The sequence below is a fragment of the Tupaia chinensis genome, unplaced genomic scaffold (assembly GCF_000334495.1).
Source record: "Tupaia chinensis unplaced genomic scaffold, TupChi_1.0 Scaffold148884_1, whole genome shotgun sequence".
In the NCBI taxonomy this organism is placed as follows: domain Eukaryota; kingdom Metazoa; phylum Chordata; class Mammalia; order Scandentia; family Tupaiidae; genus Tupaia; species Tupaia belangeri.
Genome location: NW_006208732.1, coordinates 1911828 through 1933904, shown reverse-complemented (window position 1 = coordinate 1933904; position 22077 = coordinate 1911828). Strand labels below are relative to the sequence as shown.

At 37.8% G+C, this 22077-nt stretch overlaps 1 protein-coding gene across 4 annotated transcripts in view; it reads left to right on the top strand.

Moving 5' to 3' along the window:
* Positions 1-21362, top strand: part of GNPDA2 (glucosamine-6-phosphate deaminase 2) — a 33793-nt gene extending 12431 nt beyond the window's left edge. For 3 of the 4 annotated variants that reach the window (XM_027769200.1, XM_006170752.3, XM_006170753.3), the window contains 3 exons: positions 6089-6273; positions 15288-15462; positions 20501-21362. In XM_027769200.1, coding sequence (XP_027625001.1) covers positions 6089-6273; positions 15288-15462; positions 20501-20562 — 422 coding nt within the window. In that variant the 3' untranslated portion in view covers positions 20563-21362. The remainder of the gene's footprint in view (positions 1-6088; positions 6274-15287; positions 15463-20500) is intronic. The other variant, XM_014585115.2, reaches the window with a different exon arrangement.
* Positions 21363-22077: the final 715 nt, after the last annotated feature.

The window sequence follows — 22077 nt, the reverse complement described above, 5'->3', positions numbered from 1 at the left end:
ATCTGAGCAAGTATTGAAGTAAGACTATTTTATTTTGCTTTTCTAAATAGGAAGTTGTCTGTCCTTTAAGTAGAATTTATAATACTAGGGACCAGCAGTTAGTGTAATGGCTATGTCGCTGGACTCCCATGTAGTCGACCGTGGTTCGTGTCCCAGACCCAGTGGCTTAAAACTCACGCTGGGCGTGTGTGCATGCGTGCCCAAGATCCCGAGAGGAGAATGGAGGAGAAGGGATTACTGCGTGGCCATCCCCCCTGGGGGGTGATTTCTCGCTTTATGTCTCTCTGTCTGTCTGGCGAGCGCACGCGCCCTATAGCATAAACCTCTCCAAAAAAAAGAAAAAGAATTTATAATACTAATACTTCAGTAATCTTAGATAACATTTGCACATTCTAGTTTTGTACATTTGACTTAATTTTGAGATGTGCTAGTGTCATGGGTAAGGCTAGCATAAGCTTGAGAATCTTTTAAGGAGTGTACTAACTACTTACTCTTCATATTTTCTACATTTTGTACCCAAATCAAGTCTAATTAGAATCTAATATACCTATATCTAATATACTAGAATCTAATCTACTTATCTTGGTTATATGGAGATATGTCTTCAATCTTCCCCCTTAGGCAAAAGCATGTTTCATATATTCTATGGAATATTACTCAGCCATAATAAGAAGACCCTGATCTTTGATAGAAAGTAGATAATTATGAAAGATTTACTGCTGAGTGAAGCAAGCCAGGCTATGAAACAGAGACATTGTATGTCTCCACTGATATATATACTGACTGCCCACACTCCATGTCAGAAACTGAAAGATTAGAGGATATAGAAGCATGGAAAATGGTTATGGATACTGGACTCTGTGGGAAGAGGGGTGGGAGAAGGGAGAGAGTGTGAGGAAAGGAGAAGAATAGAGAGGCAAGACATTTATGAGACACAGATAGATTGACGATAACATGTATAGTATCCTCGACTGGTGTGAAGTGTATTCATGTTGGGAATATTCACTTTACAAGCTAAATATATAAAAAAATTAAAAGAAAAGAAAATTTTAAAAAAGCATGTTCTTAGAAGTTCATTATTAAAAATGACTGCTTGGAAAATATCTTCATTTGTAGACTTGCTCTATCCTCTATTTATTTGTCAACCTAATGGTCCATGTAACAAATCCCTTGAAGACTCAGTGCTACGATGTACTGAAAGGAAAAATAGTTAAAACACTCTATTGGGTCATCAGGAAAGTCCTGACACATTTTTGCATAGAAAAATGTAGAGGAATAGGTCATAACTTTCCTGACCTAATGTTTTGTTGTTTTGTGTGTTATCCTGAAAGTATAGCTTTAAGTCACTTCTCACTTATTTTCAGCTAATTTTTTTGTTTTCTTTCTATAAATCACCTCAATTCTCCCTTTGAAGTAAATGGGGCATAAATTGTAATTATGTTTATTACTGATTTGTACTACTAAATAGAACTTGAGTGTCTTTTAAACAATTTGTCTTAAACCCCTGCCTGTGAAAAAATATTTAAAAGTTTCTTTACCTATGCATTAACATATTCATTATGGTCATTCAGTGGTCCAGATCTGACATTTTATATATACCATGTAAAAGACGTAGTCCCTCTGTGCATAAGGAGAAAAAGCCTAACTTAAATACATTTTTTTTTTTGAGCTTTTTCCTGGTTAGGATATCCTGTTATTGGATGAGTACTTGTGAAAGAATCTCATTTGATTCTTTGCATTTGTCGATATAGGTTTGTTACTGGATTTTCAAGATGAGGCTCAGTATCTGAGTCTTACCACTTACCCTTCTTTTGTTCCAGGGTTTGGTTAATAAAAGCACTAAGAACTGTGCCAAATGGGATCAAAATATCAGCTTTATTAAAGGTAAAGTTGGAGTACAGATTGCAGGTTTGGGCTTGAAACCAGAATGGGATTTTCTTTTCTCTCTCTGAATTGGAAACAGAATGAGAAGAACTCAAGACTATTAATCTACTATTGCTCAGGCCAGGGAGATAGAGCATTTTTAGGAAAGAGAAAAGAGGAGATGTGTGTGTTCAAGAGTTCTCGTATTTCCTCTGATGGCCAGAGAGGATTCCTAACATATTCCAGCAATAATCCATACAAACCTGGAATTTTACAAATAAATAAAACTCTGAATTAACTTTTAAAATATCTTACGGTCTTTTTCTTTTTAAAAGGTAAAAAGACAGCAGGAAATACTTCACTTTCTGATTTGGTTACATGGTTGCCAATAACAAGAACTGGCTAATAGGACTAAAAAAAATTAATTGGGATGATTTGGAGGTAACTAACTGAACAGTTGAAACAACTCAGCCTTTGGAGAAACAAGAATGAAGGATCCTGGGATCTCAGAAGCAAATCATAAGCCTTTTCTCCCTGCAATACTGTTATCCAGTTCTAGTTGGCTTCTCTCTATATTCCTGGTCAAGATTCATATCCAGAGAGAGATTCTCACTGGTTAAGCTTGAGACAAGCGCTGATTTATAGGCCCAAATCTCTCTGCCTAAGAGGAATATGAGAAGCTGTCATTGGGACCAGCAATTAGCGTAATGGCTATGTCACTGGACTCCCATGTAGTTGACCTCAGTTCAAGTCTCAGACCCAGTGGCTTAAACTCACACTGGGCATATGTGCATGCGTGCCCAAGATCCCGAGAGGAGAATGGAGAAGAGATTGCGGCAAGGCCATCCCCCCTGGGGGGGGTGATTTCTCGCTTTCTGTCTCTCTGTCTCTCTCTGTCTGTCTGGCGAGTACACACGCCCTAAAGCAAAAACCTCCCCCCCCAAAAAAAAAAGAAGCTGTCGTCATTGTTCTGTTCCCCTGTAGAGAAAAACAAAAGAAAGAGGGAGGCGTGAGAGACAAAACTGAACTGATCAAAGAATAGCAACTATTAGAGCATCTGTCCAACCATTATTTTTTGAGTGCCTCCTGTGTGTCATGTACTATTCTAACTGGTAAGGACACAGTAATGAAGATAAGGCTCTTACTGAAGTAAGATAAGGTCCTTACTCTCATCGTTTACATTTCACTCACTAACTATAAGAGCACAAGAAAGACATATATTCCAGTGGAGTGTTAAGATGTTTCATAGAGTTGGTAATATCTTAATTTAGACTGAAAGGCTGAATAATACTTAGCCATCTTTAAAAAAACAATTTTATATCCTCAGTTTTTTCGTTGTGTATAGCCAGTCAGGAGGCATGTTGACTCTTGTCTGTTATTAACTTTTGCTCATTTTAGCCTAGCTTCCATGTGGCCTAAATCACATACCATTAGCATTGACCTTAGAAGAATTCCTATTTTTTCTGGAGCTTTAATTTTCCTGGTTCCATCCTTTCCTCTTTATACATATATAGAAAAATATAAATGTTGGATATATGCATACCTAAAAGGAAAAACAGATCATTTTCACAAATCTAGAGAAAAATTCATATCTGTTGGCTCACTGAGAAAGTCATGACACTTTTGTGTAGAAAAATATGTCATGACTTTTATGACAATTTTATATAATTAAAGCATTTAAAGGCAGATTTATACTCAAAAGTGAAAATAATCCATTCATATTAACATACATAGTTCTGGTCTTACATCTTTACATTAAAAATTGCTAGACTTATGATTTAGTAGTCCATATCTGCATTATGGAATATTCATTTCTTTTATCCTCCAAAACCAATGGTTTCTTCTGGTCTTATTTTACCTTTTGGAAAAATTTTGTCAGAATTTTAGTTTAAGAGTCAGTAAAATATGCATATCTTTTCATTAAAATAAATATGCAGAACGTTTATTTATTTTTTTGTGAATGTTTATTTTTTAAAAGATATTTTAATGAATTGGAAAACTTGCAAGTTTATTTTGACTGAGGTTGCCAGAAATCTGACTAGCCAGTAGGGTGTATGTATACTACTTGAATTATTTATGTTATAGAAAGAATCTTAATTTTATGAAAAGAATTACCTCACATTTCCTTTAAATAAGGAGTACCCAATTACTATTATATTTAAGTCAGCCCTAAAATATTAGAGTTGGCAGTCAGTCTCTGGGAAGTAGTGTTTCTTAAACTGTGGTTGTCATCTCTTAATGAATTAGGTCATAAAATCATTATAGTCAGTCACATCTAGCATTTCTTTTTGTTTGTTTTGTTAAAGAAGTAAAATGTTATAGAACATAGCTTATATGGCTCCTAGTAAGGATAAGTATGATTTCATGCAGTTCTGGTTTTAATGATCTTTTGTATGTGTGTGAATGTACACTAGATTGAGGCATCAGATGTTATTCTTTACAATAGGTTACAGTCAAAAAAGTTTGAAAAAAACTACTGCTCTAGATGTTATCTCATACAAAGTACACATTTTTGTAAGTGAGAAAAGTATACTAGAAAGAGGCCCACTAGGGACCAGCAGTTAGCATAATGGCTGTGTTGCTGGACTCCCATGAAGTCGACCATGGTTCTTGTCCCAGACCCGGTGGCTTAAAACTCAGGCCAGGCGCGTGTGCGTGCGTGCCCAAGATCCCGAGAGGAGAACAGAGAAGGGATTGCGGCGTGGCCATCCCCCCTGGGGGGGTGATTTCTCGCTTTCTGTCTCTGTCTCTCTCTGTCTACCTAGTGAGTGCACGCTCTCTATAGCAAAAACCTCTCCAAAAAAAAGAAAGAAAGAAAGGCCCAGTAGTTAATTGCCCCATCTGGACTAGCACTGAGTATATTAAAGTGTGAATATAAGACCACTGGGTTAGGAATCAGAAGATTAAATTTGAATCTTGTTCCAGTACTATAAATTGTGACCTTGAAAAGCTCAGTTAGTTTCCTTGAGCATCAAGGTTTTTGTGTGTGTGTGTTTTAAAAAAAGGGGAGAAGGACTAGTAAATGGCGTACTGGCTATGTCCTGGACTCCCATGTAGTTGCCTGTGGTTGGAGTCCTGGACCCGGCGGCTTAAACTCACGCCGGGTGCATGTGCATGCGTACCCAAGATTCCAAGAGGAGAATGGAAGAGATGGGATTGCAGCGTGGCCATCCCCCCGGGGATTGATTTCTCGCCTTCTGTCTCTCTGTCTCTCTCTTTCTAGTGAGTGCATGCGCCCTATAGCAAAAACCTCTCCAAAAAAAAAAAAAAAGGTGGGAGAGATGAAGGAAATATCTCAGAAGATTGTTATAGTATATCTATGTTAGTATATATTTGAAAGTGTTTTACAAACTTTGAAGTGTTACAGTAATATTATTGATAATTAATTTTACTGCTTAAGATTGAACATCCCTAATCTGGAAAACTTCCAAAATCTGAAACTTTGATGAGCCCTAACACAACACCACACAAATAGAAAATTCCACACCTGGCCTCATGTGATTGGTTGCAGTCAAAACACTATGATACAGGGAACCAGCAGTTAGCGTAATGGCTATGTCGCTGGACTCCCACGTAGTCAACCGCGGTTCGTGTCCTGGACCCGGTGGCTTAAAATTCACGCCGGGCGCATGTGCATGCGTGCCCAAGATCCCGAGAGGAGAATGGAGGAGAAGGGATTGCGGCGTGACCATCCCCCCTGGGGGGTGATTTCTCGCTTTCTGTCTCTATGTCTTTCTCTGTCTGTCTGGCAAGCGCACGCGCCCTTCAGTGAAAATCTCTCAAAAAAAAAAAAAAACACTATGATACAAAAATAAAACTACCTTCAGGCCACGCATACAAGGTATATATGAAATATAAACAAATTTTTTGTTTATACTTATATCCCATCCCCATGATATCTCATTACCTACATGGAAATATTCCAAAATCTGAAAAAATTCAAAATCTGAAACCTTCTAGTTCCAAGTATTTTGGTAAGAAATACTTAGAATCATTCTATTGATAGCTCAATGCTAAGCATATAAAAAACGTGGAAATATTTGTTGAATCAAATATAGAAATATTTTAATGTGGTATTAAGAGCTTAGCTATAAAATAAAACAAGGTAAGTCTATTGAGCATTATTTCTTTACTGTGAAAATCATATTGAACATTGAGAAACATATGTGAGAAACCTTATTTATTATATGTATGTACGTGTTTGTATGTCTATTTCTTTTGAAAGGAATTGGTCCGGATGGTCATATTGCTTTCAATGAACCAGGATCCAGTTTAGTGTCGAGGACAAGATTAAAGACCTTAGCAATGGACACCATTTTGGCAAATGCTAAATACTTTGATGGAGATTTATCAAAAGTGCCAACTATGGCTCTAACTGTTGGCGTGGGAACAGTGATGGATGCTAGAGAAGTAAGAAATACATGTTCTTCGATATTTTTCTTCTCATGTTTATGTTTTGGAGAGACAGTGATGCTGAATAAGTGATATTTTGGATATATTCTGTTTGCAATATAAATTTTTTAGTTTTTAATAACTAACTCAATGGTCAGTTTCATTGACACATTTTAGGAATCAACCTAATGAAGTCTTTCTAAGCTTTAAACTAAGATTTAGGCTCCATGTCTTTTTTTTTTTTTTTGGAGAGGTTTTTGCTATATGGCACGTGCGCTAGCCAGCCAGCCAGAGACAGAGACAGTGAGAAATCACCCCCTAGGGGAGATGGTCACGCTGCAATCCCTTCTCCATTCTCCTCTCAGGATTTTGGGCACGCACGCACACACGCCCAGCGTGAGTTTTAAGCCACCGGGTCCGGAACGTGAACCGCAGTCAACTACGTGGGAGTCCAGCGACAAAGCCATTACGCTAACTGCTGGTCCCATCTAGGCTCCATGTCTTTTGAGGTACTGCATTGCCTGCTTATTCTTGCTTCACACTTTGCGTTTCTACAGTCTCACTGATTATGTGGTTTGTTTTTAATTGAAATCATCTTGTGAAAGGACTGTCGTACAAAGATGCAATCAATACTGGCTATAGTACACTACTTTTGGAGCTTCAGGACAACTTAGTGTAAATTATTTCTTGACTATACATATAGAATGATAGACCAGTTTTCTTCCAGCAGAAAAGGAAAGCCATCTTGGATTAGATCTGTTCAAAATTTGGTATATTTGAGAATGCAAGAGCTTTGAACCATTAGTCCTTGCCTGATTTTCAAGTTTTCAATTGGGCAGTCATTTCTTTCCTAGAGAAAATTATAGTCAGTTCATGATTAAAAGTAGTTAAATGATATGGTAACCCAGAATTCCATTTCTTTCTGGTAGCAGCATTACACAGATTCAGAGGAAAGAGTAAGAAAAAGTAACAACAGATTTTGATACATTTATATCGAGACCTGAATATACAAATATCACTGTTACTTAAACTATAGAGGTTTCTCATTATCTAAAAACACCATTGGTACATGAAAAAAAGACCTTTAACAAGGACTACAATTTAATAGTAAATAAATTTTAAGAAAAGAATTTTAGAACAATCTTAATTCTTTTTTTTTTTTTTCCTTTGGAGAGGTTTTTGCTATAGGTGCGTCCGCTCGCCAGACACACAGAGACAGAGAGACAGAAAGCAAGAAATGACTCCCCCGGGGGATGGCCACGCTGCAATCTGTTCTCCATTCTCCTCTTGGGATCTTGGGCACACACGCACACACGCCTGGCATGAGTTTAAGCCATTGAGTCCGGGACTCGAACCGCGGTCAACTACGTGGGAGTCCAGCGACATAGCCATTACGCTAACTGCTGGTCCCTGAACAATCTTAATTCTAAAATAAAGAACTTATCTTGTACAAATAGGTGGGGTTTTTTTTGTTTGTTTGTTTGTTTGTTTTTGTTTTTGTTTTTTACCTTTAACAAGATTGACGTTTTAATACACCTCTTCGGCTAATTTTTAGAATAAATAGTTAATTATTCAAAAACTTATCAGTTTTTTCAAAAAAGGTACAATGGAGTCAGCAGATGGTGTAATGGTTATGTAAATGCATGGGCTAAACTCCCACATAGTTGACCATGGTTTGAGTCCCGGACCTGGTGACCTCAAACTCATGCTGGGTGCATGTGTACCCAGAATCCTGAGAGAATGGAGAAGAAGGGATTGCAGCATGGCCATCCCCTGGGCAGTGATTTCTCACTGTCTGTCTCTTTGTCTCTCTGTCTCTCCGGCCAGCACACACACCCTGTAACAAAAATATCTCTTTCAAATCAAAGGTAAGGTATGGTTCCTCTCTTTTAACAGAATGTGTTCTCAGCCTGACTATAAAGATAATTGTCAGCGGAAGTAGTAAAGGGCTTCATAATTTTCCCAAGGATCTATTTTAGTGTTTGGATTTTTTACAGTATTCTTCTGAAACAAGTATCATGCTCTCATACATTTGATTTTCTTATTCTCACTTATAATGGCCTTAATCTATACAGATTGGTTTCTTTTTATTATTTTATTTCTATGACAAGCACTCTTTTATTCCACAGTAAAAGCATAAACCAAATCTTAGCTATTTGCCTATTTCTGCCACCTCATACAGCCTCAGAGCCTTCAACCAATAGACTAGAGCATTAACAGGGTGACCGGACCTGTGCTTTTCAAATTTCAGATGGATGATGTTCTAGACTAAGGGTCTCAACAGGGCACAAACAATTCCCTGCGAAGTCCATTCGATTTGATCCCACACAAAACATGGAGTTCCTCTAAATGCATGGGCCAAGTCCTCAAGCCTCAGAAATGACTATTTACCCTCAGGTGATTTTCAGACAAGGATAACTAGCCATTATAGGTTTATACAGATTCTTTTTGCTAGTGATTTTTACTGTGATATGAGCTGTTCTTCAGTGTTGTTTTCTTTCTTCTTTTTTTAGATTTTACCATAGGGCATGTGTGCTCACCCGAGAGTGACCAGGAGAGACAGAGAAGGAAAATGAGAAATCAGCCACACTGTAATCCCTTCTCCTCCACTCTCCTTCTGGGATTGTGGGTATGTGCACCTCTGTGCCCAGTGTGTTTTTCAAGCTGCTAGGTCTAGAACTCAAATCATGCACTCCGCTATGCAGGATCCAGTGCCATAACAACCAGGCCACTTTCTTTAATAGCATATACGTCATTACATCTTGAATCCATGTGTGGGCAGATGCTGCTGCTAAATAGAAAGGTTTAAGTAGGGAACTATCATTTTAATCATTTATTAATACATATCTTTACATTTTGGCTACTCATAAAATTAGGATCATTCATACATATTTTGGAACTTTTCCTTAAGACTTTAGAATTGTCAACTAGATAAGGAATCTCATGCTATTAACCATTAGCCTGTTACCAGACTCTTTCCTTGACTTGAGGTCTCACATATCTGAAATGCTGTAATTTTCAGCCCCTTTCTTGGCTATCACTGTACCTTCAAGCTTGCCAATTTTAAGAGCTCCTTTTCTTAATCATTATCCTCATAATCAAAATTATTTTCTCTAATTTTCATATCACTGCTGTTTCCCTTTGTAGTGTTTTATAATTATTTTAATTTGTTTACTTGATCATTATCTGTTTTCTCACTAACTTACAACCTCTGAGTTTAAGGGTGATGTATATTTAGCACCTAACACTGCCTGTCATGTGATAGGTATCGAATACCAGAGAATAGTTTGAATAAATAATTTGCACAATCCATTTGGATTGTATTGACCTAACCTACACCTTTGATATTTATCTGAGCCACCAGAACTGTTTTCCAAACGTCAGGTATACCCTCAGAGGATTAAAACTCCTCTTTTGGGACCAGCAGATGGTGTAATGGTTACATCCCTGGACTCCCATGTAGTCGACCCTGGTTGAGTCCTAGCCCCAGCGACTTAAAAGTTAAAGCCTGCCTGCCCCTCTATACCCCGATATCCCAAGAAAAAAATAGAGGAGAAGGAACTGCAGTGTGGCCACTCCCCTTGGGAGGTGCTTTCTCACTTTCTGTTTCTCTGTCTCTCTCTGGCGAGCACATGCGTCTTATAGCAAAAATCTCGCTAAATTAAATGAAGGAAATTTGTCTTTTTGTGTTAAAGATAATGCTGAATATTTTGAAGGTAATGAGTTCAAGATAATGTTGAATATTTTGAAGGTAATTCCAAGAAAAAAGATAAAACCCATTTTAACTATTGCAACTTCTTTAGAATTTTTGTATATATAGCAATGTATCACTTAATGATGAGACTATATTTTGAGAATTATGTCACTGGGTGATTTTTGTCATTGCACAAGCCTAAATGATACAGCCCACCACACCCCTAGGATAGCCTGTTGCTCCTAGGCTACTAACCTGTACAACTAATTACTGTACTGAATACTCTAGGCAATTATAACTCAGTGCGTAGGTACTTGTGCTTTAAAGCATATCTAAGCATAGAAAAGGTACATAAAAATAAAGTGTAAAAGATAAAAAATGGTATACTTGTATAGGGCACTTATGAATGACGCTTACAAGACTAGAAATTGTTCTGGGTGAATTAATGAGTGGTAAGTGAATGTGAAGTCCTAGGACATTATCATACATTACTATAGACTTTATAACCAGTATATACTTAGGCTACAGTAAATTTATTTTAAGAAATTATTTTTCTTCACTTAGAAAAATTAAAGGCCAGCAGGTGGCACATAAGTTAAGGTATCTGGATCCCACACAGCCGATTGCATGGTTTGAGTCCCAGACCCAGTGGCTTGAAAAACACACTAGGTGCATACATTTGTGCCCAGAATCCTACGACAAGAATGGAGAAGGAATTACAGTGTGGCAGTCCCCTTGGGGGGTAATTTCTCACTTTCCCTCTCATTCTCTGGCAAGCACCATGCCCTATAGCAAAATTTTAAATAAGCAAACATTAGCTTACTGTGAATTTTTTATCTTTTTTTTTTAGGGGGGAGAAGTTTTCACCATAGGGCGCTTGCACTCGCCAGACAGACAGAGAAAGACATAGAGACAGAAAGTGAGAAATCACCCCCTAGGGGGAATGGTCACACCGCAATCCCTTCTCCATTCTCCTCTCGGGATCTTGGGCACGCGCACACACACGCGCCTGGCGTGAGTTTTAAGCCACCGGGTCCGGGATGCGAACCACGGTCGACTACGTGGGAGTCCAGCGACATAGCCATTACACTAACTGCTGGTTCCCTGAATTTTTTTATCTTATAAACGTATTTCTTTTTCTTTTTACTTTTTGATTCTTTTGTAATCATATCGACTCATCTGGAAAGTCATGATGCATTTTTTGCATAGAAAAACACATTATGACCATCCTGACAACCTAATACTAACTTAAAACAAAAACACGTAGTACTTCTGTATACAAAAAAAAAATTTTTTTATGTAAGCTTTCTTCTAATTAATGTTTTGTTTTTTTTTTTAACTTCTTAAACTTTTTTGTTAAAAACTAAAACACAAACACACATTATCCTATGTCTGCACCAGGTCACAATCAGTAACAGATTTTTTTTTGTAGTTATGAAGTATTATGTACTGTGCTTTATTGTGTGCACTACACTTTTTTTGTGATTGGCAGGACAGTGGATTTGTTTATAACAACATCAACACACACAGGTAATACGTTGTGACAGTGATGTTAATAGCAGCTGTGATGTCACTAGGTAATAGGGATTTTCCACCTGCGTTATAGTCATCTTATAGGACCACCCTTTGGTCCATCACTGCCCTAAATGTCATACAGCACATGACCATAATTGTAATAATTTGAATTTTTATTCTGATGACTTAAGAAAAAATGAATACAATTGAAAAATCTACTTTTTATTGCCTTCCTGAAAGTTATTGAGGTCAATAGTAACTTAATTGCTCAAGACTAGCGTCTTCTGTGCAAAACTCTTCCTATAGAGCCTCTTTCGACATCGGTTACTATTCATCATTCTGTCAATATAAATTCAGCCTTTACTTTCTTCCTTTCTGACCATTCCTTCTCAGTCAGCTTCCCTGATTTTTTTCTTAATCTGCCTCTAGAACGTTACTCTTCCTATAGCCTCATCCTAGTAGATTCACTCTGTCCTTTTGGGCAGTCTTCTTCATGATTCCTTTGGGGGAGGCTAGAGGGCACATGCACAGGTTAGAGAGAGAGGTAAAGTGAGAAAGAACCCCCCATAGGGGACGGTCACAACACAGTTCCTTCATTTCTCCTTTTGGAATTTTCGGGAACATGCATGCACACATGCCCAGTGTCTTTCTCAACCTGCCAGGTTCAAGAGTTGAATCATACAGTAGGCCATGTGGGGTCTAGCCACCTTAGCCACCACGCCACCAGCTGGCCCCAGCCATTTTTAACCAAACCTGTCACATCAGTCAGTAATGGTCATTTTTCTTCCTGTTATTGCTATTTCAGAAGTACCAATTACTCTCAACATCAGGAAAGTCATATATTTTCTATGCAGAAATGCATCATGGCTTTATATATATAATATGTGTATATATATATATATATAATATATATATACACACACACACTATATATGGCATTCTATATATATGTAAAATATATATATAATAATAGTATCCCATTAGCTACCGATGTGAGTTCCACATTTCCAACTGCCTTCTGTCATCTAGATGTTTAAAGACTTTCTTGAATTAATGCTATTCAAAATTTAAATTCATCTTCCTGCCACAATTGTCTGTCTCCTAAATATTCTCGTAATGAATAGCAGTACTCTGATGAAAATTAACTGAGCTTGAAACATTTGTGTCATTCTCAGTTTTCTCCTCTTTTCTAATCAGACACCAGGTATGAACCATATAACAGATAAGCTGTGTAGATAAGTGTCCAGACCTCATTACAACCCCCTTAATTCATGTCTGTCAGTTTTTTTTTTTAGGATTATTGCAAATCCATCCTAAATAATGGTATCGTCCCTCTTTACCCTGTTTTCAAAAACAGTATTCAGTTTATTGTCTAAGTAACTCTGATTTCCTGTTACTCCATCACAAATAGAAATCTGTCCTTGTTTGACATAAAAAAAGATATGCAATATGGGAGCCAGCAGGTGGCATAGTGGTTAAGGCACTGACTCCCACAGGGCCAACCACAATTTGAGTCCCAGATTTGATGCCTTGAAAATCATGCCAGGCCCAAAATCCCAGGAGGAAAATGGAGGAGAAGAGATTGTGGTATGGCCATTTGCCCTGGGGGATGATTTCTAAATTTCCCTCTCACTGTCTCTGTCTCTCTCCAGCAAACACACTCACCTTATAGCAGAAATCTCTTTATAAAAAATGAATACTTACATAAGTAATAGTATATTAAAGTTTTTGCTGACTCTAGGTACTCAAAAACAAAAAGTGTTGGGACCAGCAGTTAGCGTAAAGGCTATGTCACTGAACTCCCATTTAGCCAACCACGGTTCAAAGTCCTGGACCTGCTGGCTTAAACTCACGCCAGGCACATGTGCATGCATGCCCAAGATCCCAAGAGGAAAATGGAGGAGAAGGGATTGCGGCGTGTCCATCCCCCCTGGGGTGTGATTTCTCACTTTCTATCTCTGTCTCTCTCTCTCTCTGTCTGGCGAGCCCATGCGCCCTATAGCAAAAACCTGTCCAAAAGAAAAAAAAAGTGTCAGTAAGAATTTAATGTAATTTATACATATCTTAATGCCTTTACGTGCTTTTTGTTTGTTTTTGTCATAGGGCATGTGTGCTCACCAGAGAGACAGAGACAATGAAAGAGAAAGTGGAAAGTGAGAAATCACCCCAGAAGGGGCATAGCCACACTGCAGTCCCTTCTCTTCTGTTCTCCTCTTGGGATTTTGTGGCATGCATGCACACATGGCCTGGTGTGATTTTTCAAGCTACCAGGTCTGGAACTTGAACTGTAGCTGGCTGTGTTGGAGTCCAGCTCCTTAACCATCATGCCACCTGCTGGTCCCCTTGTGCTTTGATTTTCATCAAGAGGTAGCATCGGAATGAAAATTACATAGTGAATCATGTTTTGTTTTTTGTTTTTAAAGCAATGCAATGTCTTGGTCCATTAATCTTTTATTTTCTCCCATTTTAGAAGATCTAGTTATAAAATATTCAATACAAAACTTGTGTCACTTTACATATTTTAGAATTAGGCACTTTAACCACATTTTAACAGCATTAATAAGGAAAAATTATGTTTAAACATTTATTTCATGACATAAACTTATGTGCATAGTTTGAGTTGTAAAATGGAATCAGTTTACTGCTAAAGAGTGATAAAGTATTCAGACACATATATTCTCACACTTGCACTTGTTCTTTGAATTACATTATTTCATAGGCAGTTAGGGATTTGGGAGTAATAAGGGTAATATCAGTCATATATGTTTAAAAGGCAGCTCCTGGGGACCAGCAGGTGGTGTAGTTAAGGTGCTGGGCCCACATGATTGACTCCAGTTGAAGTCCTGGACCTGGTGACTTGAAAATCACACTGGGTGCATATACATGCATACCCAAAATCCCAGAGGGAGAATGGAGGAGAAGGGATTGCAGTGTGGCCATCTCCCCTAGGGGATGATTTACATTTCCTCTTATTGTTTCTTTCTCTCTCCAGGGAGTACACACACCCTGAGACAAAGCAATACCTTTAAAAAAAAAAAAGGCAGCTCCTGTGAAGTAGATTCCTAATCATTTAAGTCCAGGTTTTTGTTTCAAGACTTTATATAGGATATTCAATAAAATGATCATAGTCTTCTCTAGGTTACTCTCTGTTGTTTTAGAGTCTTTGTGCTTCTCTGAAATGACCTCTATTATTTATTTAGAACAGGGTGTTTTCATTGCCTATTATGTCAATTGTTTGAAGACCTACAATTCTGCTTTTGCAGGACTGCCCTTATATTTAGTTTCCTTCATTCTTCCCAGTCTCTTTTGCGGGTTTATGATCATTGGTATAATTGTGTATTTATTAATTTGTCATAAGATACTTTGTTTTGTTAAACCAGAAGCAACAGTTTGTGCTTGCCTGTTACCTTAAAAAGTAGAAATAGGGGCCAGAAGATGGCGTGGTAGTTGAGGCACTGGACTCCCATGTGGGCAGTTGTGGTTTGAGTCACGGACCTGGCTGCTGGAAAATCGTGGGGTGTGAATGTGTGCAGACCCAAAATCCCAAGAGGAGAGTGGAGAAGGGAGTGTGGAATGGTCATTTTCCCCAGGGGATGATTTGTCACTTTCTTTCTCTGCCTCTCTCAGGTGAGTGCACATGCCCTACAGCGAAAACCTTAAAAAAAAAAGGGGGGGGGGGGAAAAAGGCAGAATTATATAGAAATATGTGGAATGTTTATTTTCTCACTACAATATTGGTGCTAAAGTCCTTTTTAACAAAAAGACAGCTTCTTACTCATTTGGAACGTGTTTTAACTATGAATGTGTGTTCATGGCTTTGCAGGTGATGATCCTCATTACAGGTGCACACAAGGCCTTTGCCCTGTACAAAGCGATCGAAGAAGGGGTCAATCACATGTGGACTGTTTCAGCTTTCCAGCAGCACCCCCGAACTATTTTTGTATGTGATGAAGATGCTACCTTAGAATTAAGAGTTAAAACTGTGAAATACTTTAAAGGTGAGCACTGAATTTCAAAAGCAGACTGTGAGATGCTCTGTTGTAGGGAACGAAATTTAGTATGGTCGTGGAGTTGAGTCCTATACTGTGGCCTACTGGACAGAGGCCTGGTGTGGAGACAGTAGCCAGTTTTTTTGAAGGAATACAAACTTCTCACTTCGGATAATAGCTTTCAGAGAAGTTACCTGTTATTTTTTCATGAGAAGAATCTCTTCAGTCTCTATTTTCAGTAAACAGGTTTTGTTTTGTTTTTTATCCAAAATCTAATAAAAATACTTTTATATCAAATATGTAAGATTAAATAACCCTAAAGGAAATTTATGTTTGCTCTGGTTTTCATGTTTACCAGTCCCACCTCAACCTCTGTCCCCTTAACCTTTTAGAATATAATCAGTGGATAAGATGTATCTCCACAGTTTTCATTTAATATTCACAATTTCAAACAAATCTATTCCCAAATATTGGAATTATAGTGGCTAAATATTAGAAGAGTGTGGGATAAATTCTGCAAGTAAATAGGAGTCTGACTGCCGAGATCTCTATATGTTGATTTTATTTTTTCCTGTAGTCTTGTTCAGCAGTTCTTAAACTTTATCAGGTTTGTGTATATTATAAAGAAAACAAAAACAATGAAACCACATATGCTCGATGAAATGAGTGGTTTAAGAGATTTTCAAGAGATAGTTTGACCATGCTCAATTTAGAACCCATTCTCTAATTAAGGGTCAACTCTGTGTATAAACAACACATACACACAAATAAACTCTTTTAATAGGTATTTTTTTAAAAATATTTATTTATTTCTTCATTCATTTTAATTGGAACAGAGAGACACACACACAGAGAGAGAGAGAGAAGAAAGTGAGAAAGCAAGCCACCAGGTCCAGGACTTGAACCGTTGTTGGCCATGTAGAAGTGTCCAGTGCCTTAACCACCACACCACCTGCTGGTCCCTAAATAGGTATTTTTTATAAAACACCTGTATTTATATGGCTGATACAACAATTACATAATTGGTCATACGGAGAGATCACAAAGTGTAATATGTATGCAACTTCTATTACATAAAGTATATCTCTTCTATTATATACAGTGTATTTTTAATTTTTTTACCCTAGTAACTAAATATTTAACACGTATTGGAAAAACATACTGAACAAATTAAACCTGTGGGTTTTTTTTTTTATCAGATTTTTGCTATAGGATGTGTGCACTTGACAGAGACACAGAAATCGAGAAATCATCCCCAAGGGGGAAGGGCCATGCTATAATCCCTTCTACATTTTCCTCTTGGGATCTTGGGCAGGCACACACACATGCCCAGCATGTGTTTAAGCCACCAGGTCCAGGACTCGAACTGTGGTCAACTACGTGGGGGGCCAGCAATGTAACATCTGTTGGTCCTAAGCCTGTGTTTTATGGCTGTCATTGCTTAGACAAGGTTTAAAGAGCTACCATTTGTTACTACCTTATGACATACTGATCTTCTATAAAACTGGGATGTGGCTTAAATTGGTGTCACATTTTACCTCATCTGGTAGCATTTTTTTCTTAGTGTTATTTAAAATAATGGTGTATCTTACAGTCTACAGCATCTCACATTCAGAAATATAATATGTGATCTTAAAAGTTATGTCAGGGCCAACAGGTGGCATGCTGGTTAAGACACTGAATTCCCACATAGCTGGCTGCATGGTGCAAATTCTGGACCTGGTGGCTTAAAAGTCTCACCAGCCATGTGTGCACCCAAAATCCCAAGAAGAAAATGGAAGAGAAGGGATTGCAATGTGGCCATCCCGCCTCCCTACCCCAGGGGGAGGTGATTTCTCACTTTTTCTCTTATCTCCTGTGAGCATGCACTCTAGGGTGAAACAACAACAAAAAATTATCAGTCAAGGGACGAGCAGTTAGTGTAATGGCTATGTCGCTAGACTCCCATGTAGTCGACCACAGTTCGCGTCCCGGACCCGGTGGCTTAAAAACTCATGCTGGGCGCGTATGTGTGCGTGCCCAAGATCCCGAGAGGAGAATGGAGGAGAAGGGATTGCGGCGTGACCATCCCCCCTGGGGGGTGATTTCTCGCTTTCTGTCTCTCTGTCTGTCTGGTGAGCGCACGTGCCATATGGCAAAAACCTCTCCCCCCCAAAAAAAAAAATTATCAGTCAATATAAAGGAAACCAGTATCTCACAGTTCATGTAAATATGTGAATATGGCAAAAATCTAGAACATATATGACTAAAGTTTACCATACACTGCAAACATAGTTTTAAATTTTTAATGTCGTCTATATAGTTTTGTAGTTACGTGTGGTAAGCATTTTCCTGTTTCACTAAATATTCTAAAACATTTTTATGAATACATAGTCATGTAGATGATCATAATTTAAATATTTTTGTTCATAATATTTCATCATTTATATTTTTATCATTTACTCATTTGCTTACCAAATATATCCACCTAATCAGAAAAATTGTTAGCTTCTTTGTAATTTAACAAACAGTAGTAAGTTGTAGGTAGGAGAGAGCTTTTGGACTGTTTTTTTTGTTTTTTTTTTTTTTTTTGGAGAGGTTTTTGCTATAGGGTACGTGCACTCGCCAGAAAGACAGAGAGACAGAAAGCGAGAAATCACCCCCCAGGGCAGATGGTCACGCCGTAATCCCTTCTCCTCCATTCTCCTCTCAGGATCTTGGCCACGCACGCACACGCGCCTGGCGTGAGCTTTAAGCCACCGGGTCCGGATCGCGAACCACAGTCGACTACATGGGAGTCCAGCGACATAGTCATTACGCTAACTGCTGGTTCCCATTGAATTCTAAGCTCTTCTGTGACATGTAAAAGCAAAGGCTGTTCATGATTACTGAACTGGATTTCTGAATTGCCTAAAGAGGACACGCTGGAGACGCACATATTTCTGACGAGGCTTTAGACACCAGACTGTCAGGATCTTCCTTCAATAAGGAACCGAGGTGTTACTCTAGGCAATTAAGTAAGCCTTATTTTACAGTAAGATTTTTTGAAATAGGGTAATTCTGTATTCATTAATTTGTATAATTGGCACATCTTCATTGGGTCACTATTTTATGACATCAAAATACTGGATACAAATCATGTACTTATGTGTAATTTTTCAAATACCATTCATGTCAGTATCCTTTCTTCTGTTACCACTAAAAAGCACCAACAGAAATATTTTAAAGTGTTCTCAATTCATTCCTAAGGAAGAACTAGGTTTACTAGCTCAAAGACAATAGGAACTATTAGTGAATGGAAGTTTATTTCAGCATATACCTTTTGAAAGTGATAAGTTAGTCACAGAAAACAAGTTTTAATACTTGGGAATTTGTTTTATTCTAGTAATCTTAAGTGTGTAATTTCATTTTTTAAGAGTGCCATTTTACAGCTTCCATACTGATAACATGAAAAATTTAACGTATTTCTTTAGCTTCCAAAATATAAAATTTGAATTAAAAGTTTTAAAGACATTCTTTAGAACTTTTTTCAGACATAATAGTACAATGTTTTAAGACATTTGATTGGGACCAGCAGATGGCATAATGGTTATATTGCTGGACTCCCATGTAGGTGACTGCAGTTCAAGTCCTGGACCCTGTGTCTTAAATGCACACTGACACATGTGCATGTGTGCCCAAGATCCCAAGAGGAGAATGGAGGAGAAGGGATTGCGGCATGGCCATTCCCCCAGGGGATGATTTCACACTCACTCCCTGTCTGTCTCTACAGCAAGCACACATGTCCTATAGCAAAAATTTATTAAAAACTTTTTTGATTAACTAGAATATAAGTTATTTCCCAATAAATTTTAATAGGTAAAAACAACTTATAAGCATACATAACATAAAATTAAATTTAAAGTCTAAAATTTAGAATTGAAATTTCTCACCCTACATACCAATTATAAAATGAAATTTAAATTAAAAATCTAAATTCTGGGGCCAGCAGTTGGTGTAATGGCTGTGTTATTGGGCTTCCATGTAGTCGACTGCGGTTTGAGTTCCAGACCCAGTGGCTTAAAATCATGCCAGGCATGTGTGTGTACATGTCCAAGATCCTGAGAGAACGGAGAAGGGATTGCAGCGTGGCCATCCCCCTGTGTTTGGGGGGGTGATTTCTCACTTTCTGTCTCTCTGGGAAGCATATGCACCCTATAGCAAAAACCTCTCAAAAAAAAAAAAAATCTAAATTCTGGGGCCAGCAGGTGGCATAGTGGTTAAGGTGCTAGACTCTCACATAGTGGACCCAGTTTGAGTCCCAAACCCAGCAACATATTGAAACTGATGCCAGGCCATGTGTGTGTGTGCATGTCCAAAATCCCAGGAGAATGGAGAAGGGATTGTGGCATGGCCATCCTCCCCGTAGGGTGACTGCTTACTTTCTGTCTCTGCCGAGCACAGACACACGCCCTATAGCAAATACTAAAAACAAACAAACACTAAATTTCTACTCTAAATTATTTGAAATAGGCTTTCTGCTATTGTTTTAGCGAAGCTTCCTTAATGTGAAATAGTGTATAATCTACCATTACCATAAAGCACTTACCAGAATAGCAGAAAATAATTTGCCAGATGAATGGATGAGGAAATATACTGGAGAACTAAAGTTACCCTCATGTACCAGCAGTCTTGGACCCTTCACTGTAGTAGAAGAATTGCTACAGGATCCAAATTGACATAGACTTTTAGATGTAATTAAAATGTGTTAACCAAGTTAGTATTCAAATGTCTTACCTCAGCATATTGAAGCTCTCTGAAGACAAGAACTATTCCTACTTCTGGTTATCTTCCTAAGTATCCATACACCTTTTAGATATACACTGTTTTGTAAGTAACTGTACGGTGATTTTGCTAGGCAATTAAAACTAAACATTCTGAAACTGTTCTGTTTGCATTTTTCAATAAACGTGACTATTTTGTCTAAGATGGGAACCAAATACACTGAATATAAGTCTTGTTTTCTGAAGTAATGAGATAGCTCAAAATGAACAAAACCACAACTAGACCTGTACTTTTTTTCTTTAAGGTTTAATGCATGTGCACAATAAACTTGTGGATCCACTACACAGTATGAAAGAAGGAAATTGAAGGAGATTGGAGCAAAATTCTGCTTGAATGAACAGAACACTCTTATATTTAGTAGATGAATTTTCAGCTATGCAGTATGATAAATCATGGGCAATTTTAAAGATTGTCATTTTAAAAGTCCAGTGTCTATGTTAAACATTCCATTTTTAGAATGTGTCTATTTTATACTAGGATATAAAGGAAGTAGCTGGCTGTCCAGATGGATTGGCTGTCATTTTATATAGTTCAGAAGCCACATAGCCACCTCTGAAACGGCACAGAAGTGAAATGTCTGCCTACTTGAAGGGGGAAGGCTGTATATACATCAGGTATCATTTGTGACGTGATTCCAGTGGCACACCTGGATTTTTATGTCTTAAATTACAAGAGGACACTCCAAGCCTTTCAGCTATCAAAGAACTACCACTACAATCCTTTGCTTTAGGAATGCTGTCTTCATATTTCCTGTGCATTATACATTGGCTTTTCTGCACGTGGTTGCCTTAGTATCTCTGGCAGTAACACCTGCACAACATAAGTCATGCTCTATGTTGTTGGTAAAGGAATTTTGAAGAGATGATCGTGCCTAAAAGTACAGTTTACATCCTTTTGGAAAATATGTATAAGTGCATGATTTTTGTGCACCTTCTATAGCACTTTTTTACAAATATGTTATTTTTAATGACTAGGGTTCATGCCCTTAATATAAGTATCTTGGCAATTATGAGCTTTATACCTAGCAACACACTTAAGGAAATTTTTAAAGAATATTTTCTGATTGTTAAATTAATAAATTAGCATTATTCCATATATACACACACACACACATATATATATGTCTAAAGGATATCAAATATCTTTTAAAATTTACTGTCAACAGGGACCAGCAGATGGCATAATGGCTATGTTGCTGGACTCCCTTTTAGTCAACTGCGGTTTGAGTCCCGGACACAGTGGCTTAAACTCAGGCCGGGCGCATGTGCGTGCATGCCCAAGATCCCAAGAGGAGAATGGAGGAGAAGGGATTGCGGCATCTATCCTCCCTGGGGGGCGATTTCTTGCTTTCTGTCTGTCTCTTTCTGGCGAGTGCACATGCCCTATAGCAAAAACTTCTTAAAAAAAAAAATATACTGTAAACTTTAAGATTGCCATAACTTGTTCTCAGTCTTTAATTCAAAGCTTATAATAAGTTAATCTAAATTGTATTCCGGAATTGATAATGAAGAATGTTGCATTTGAGAGATTTCAATTAGTAAATGTGTGTCAGCCTGCATTTATTTTGATTTGTTGCCAACATAAAATTAGGAGATTTAAGTTCAAAGACAATGTCTCTGCCTCTAGTTTCTCGGTCTTGCTCCATGAGGAATAAAAAAGTTCCCTTTCCTATTTAATATCTTGTAAGTCCATCTGGTAGGAGAAGCCTTGCTTACATATCTACGTGAATAAAATGTTCTATAGTCAAGCTCCTTAGAATATTTACATAATAAGTGAATAAAGTAAAAATAAATAAAATTGTTAGGGTAGAATATAATGCTT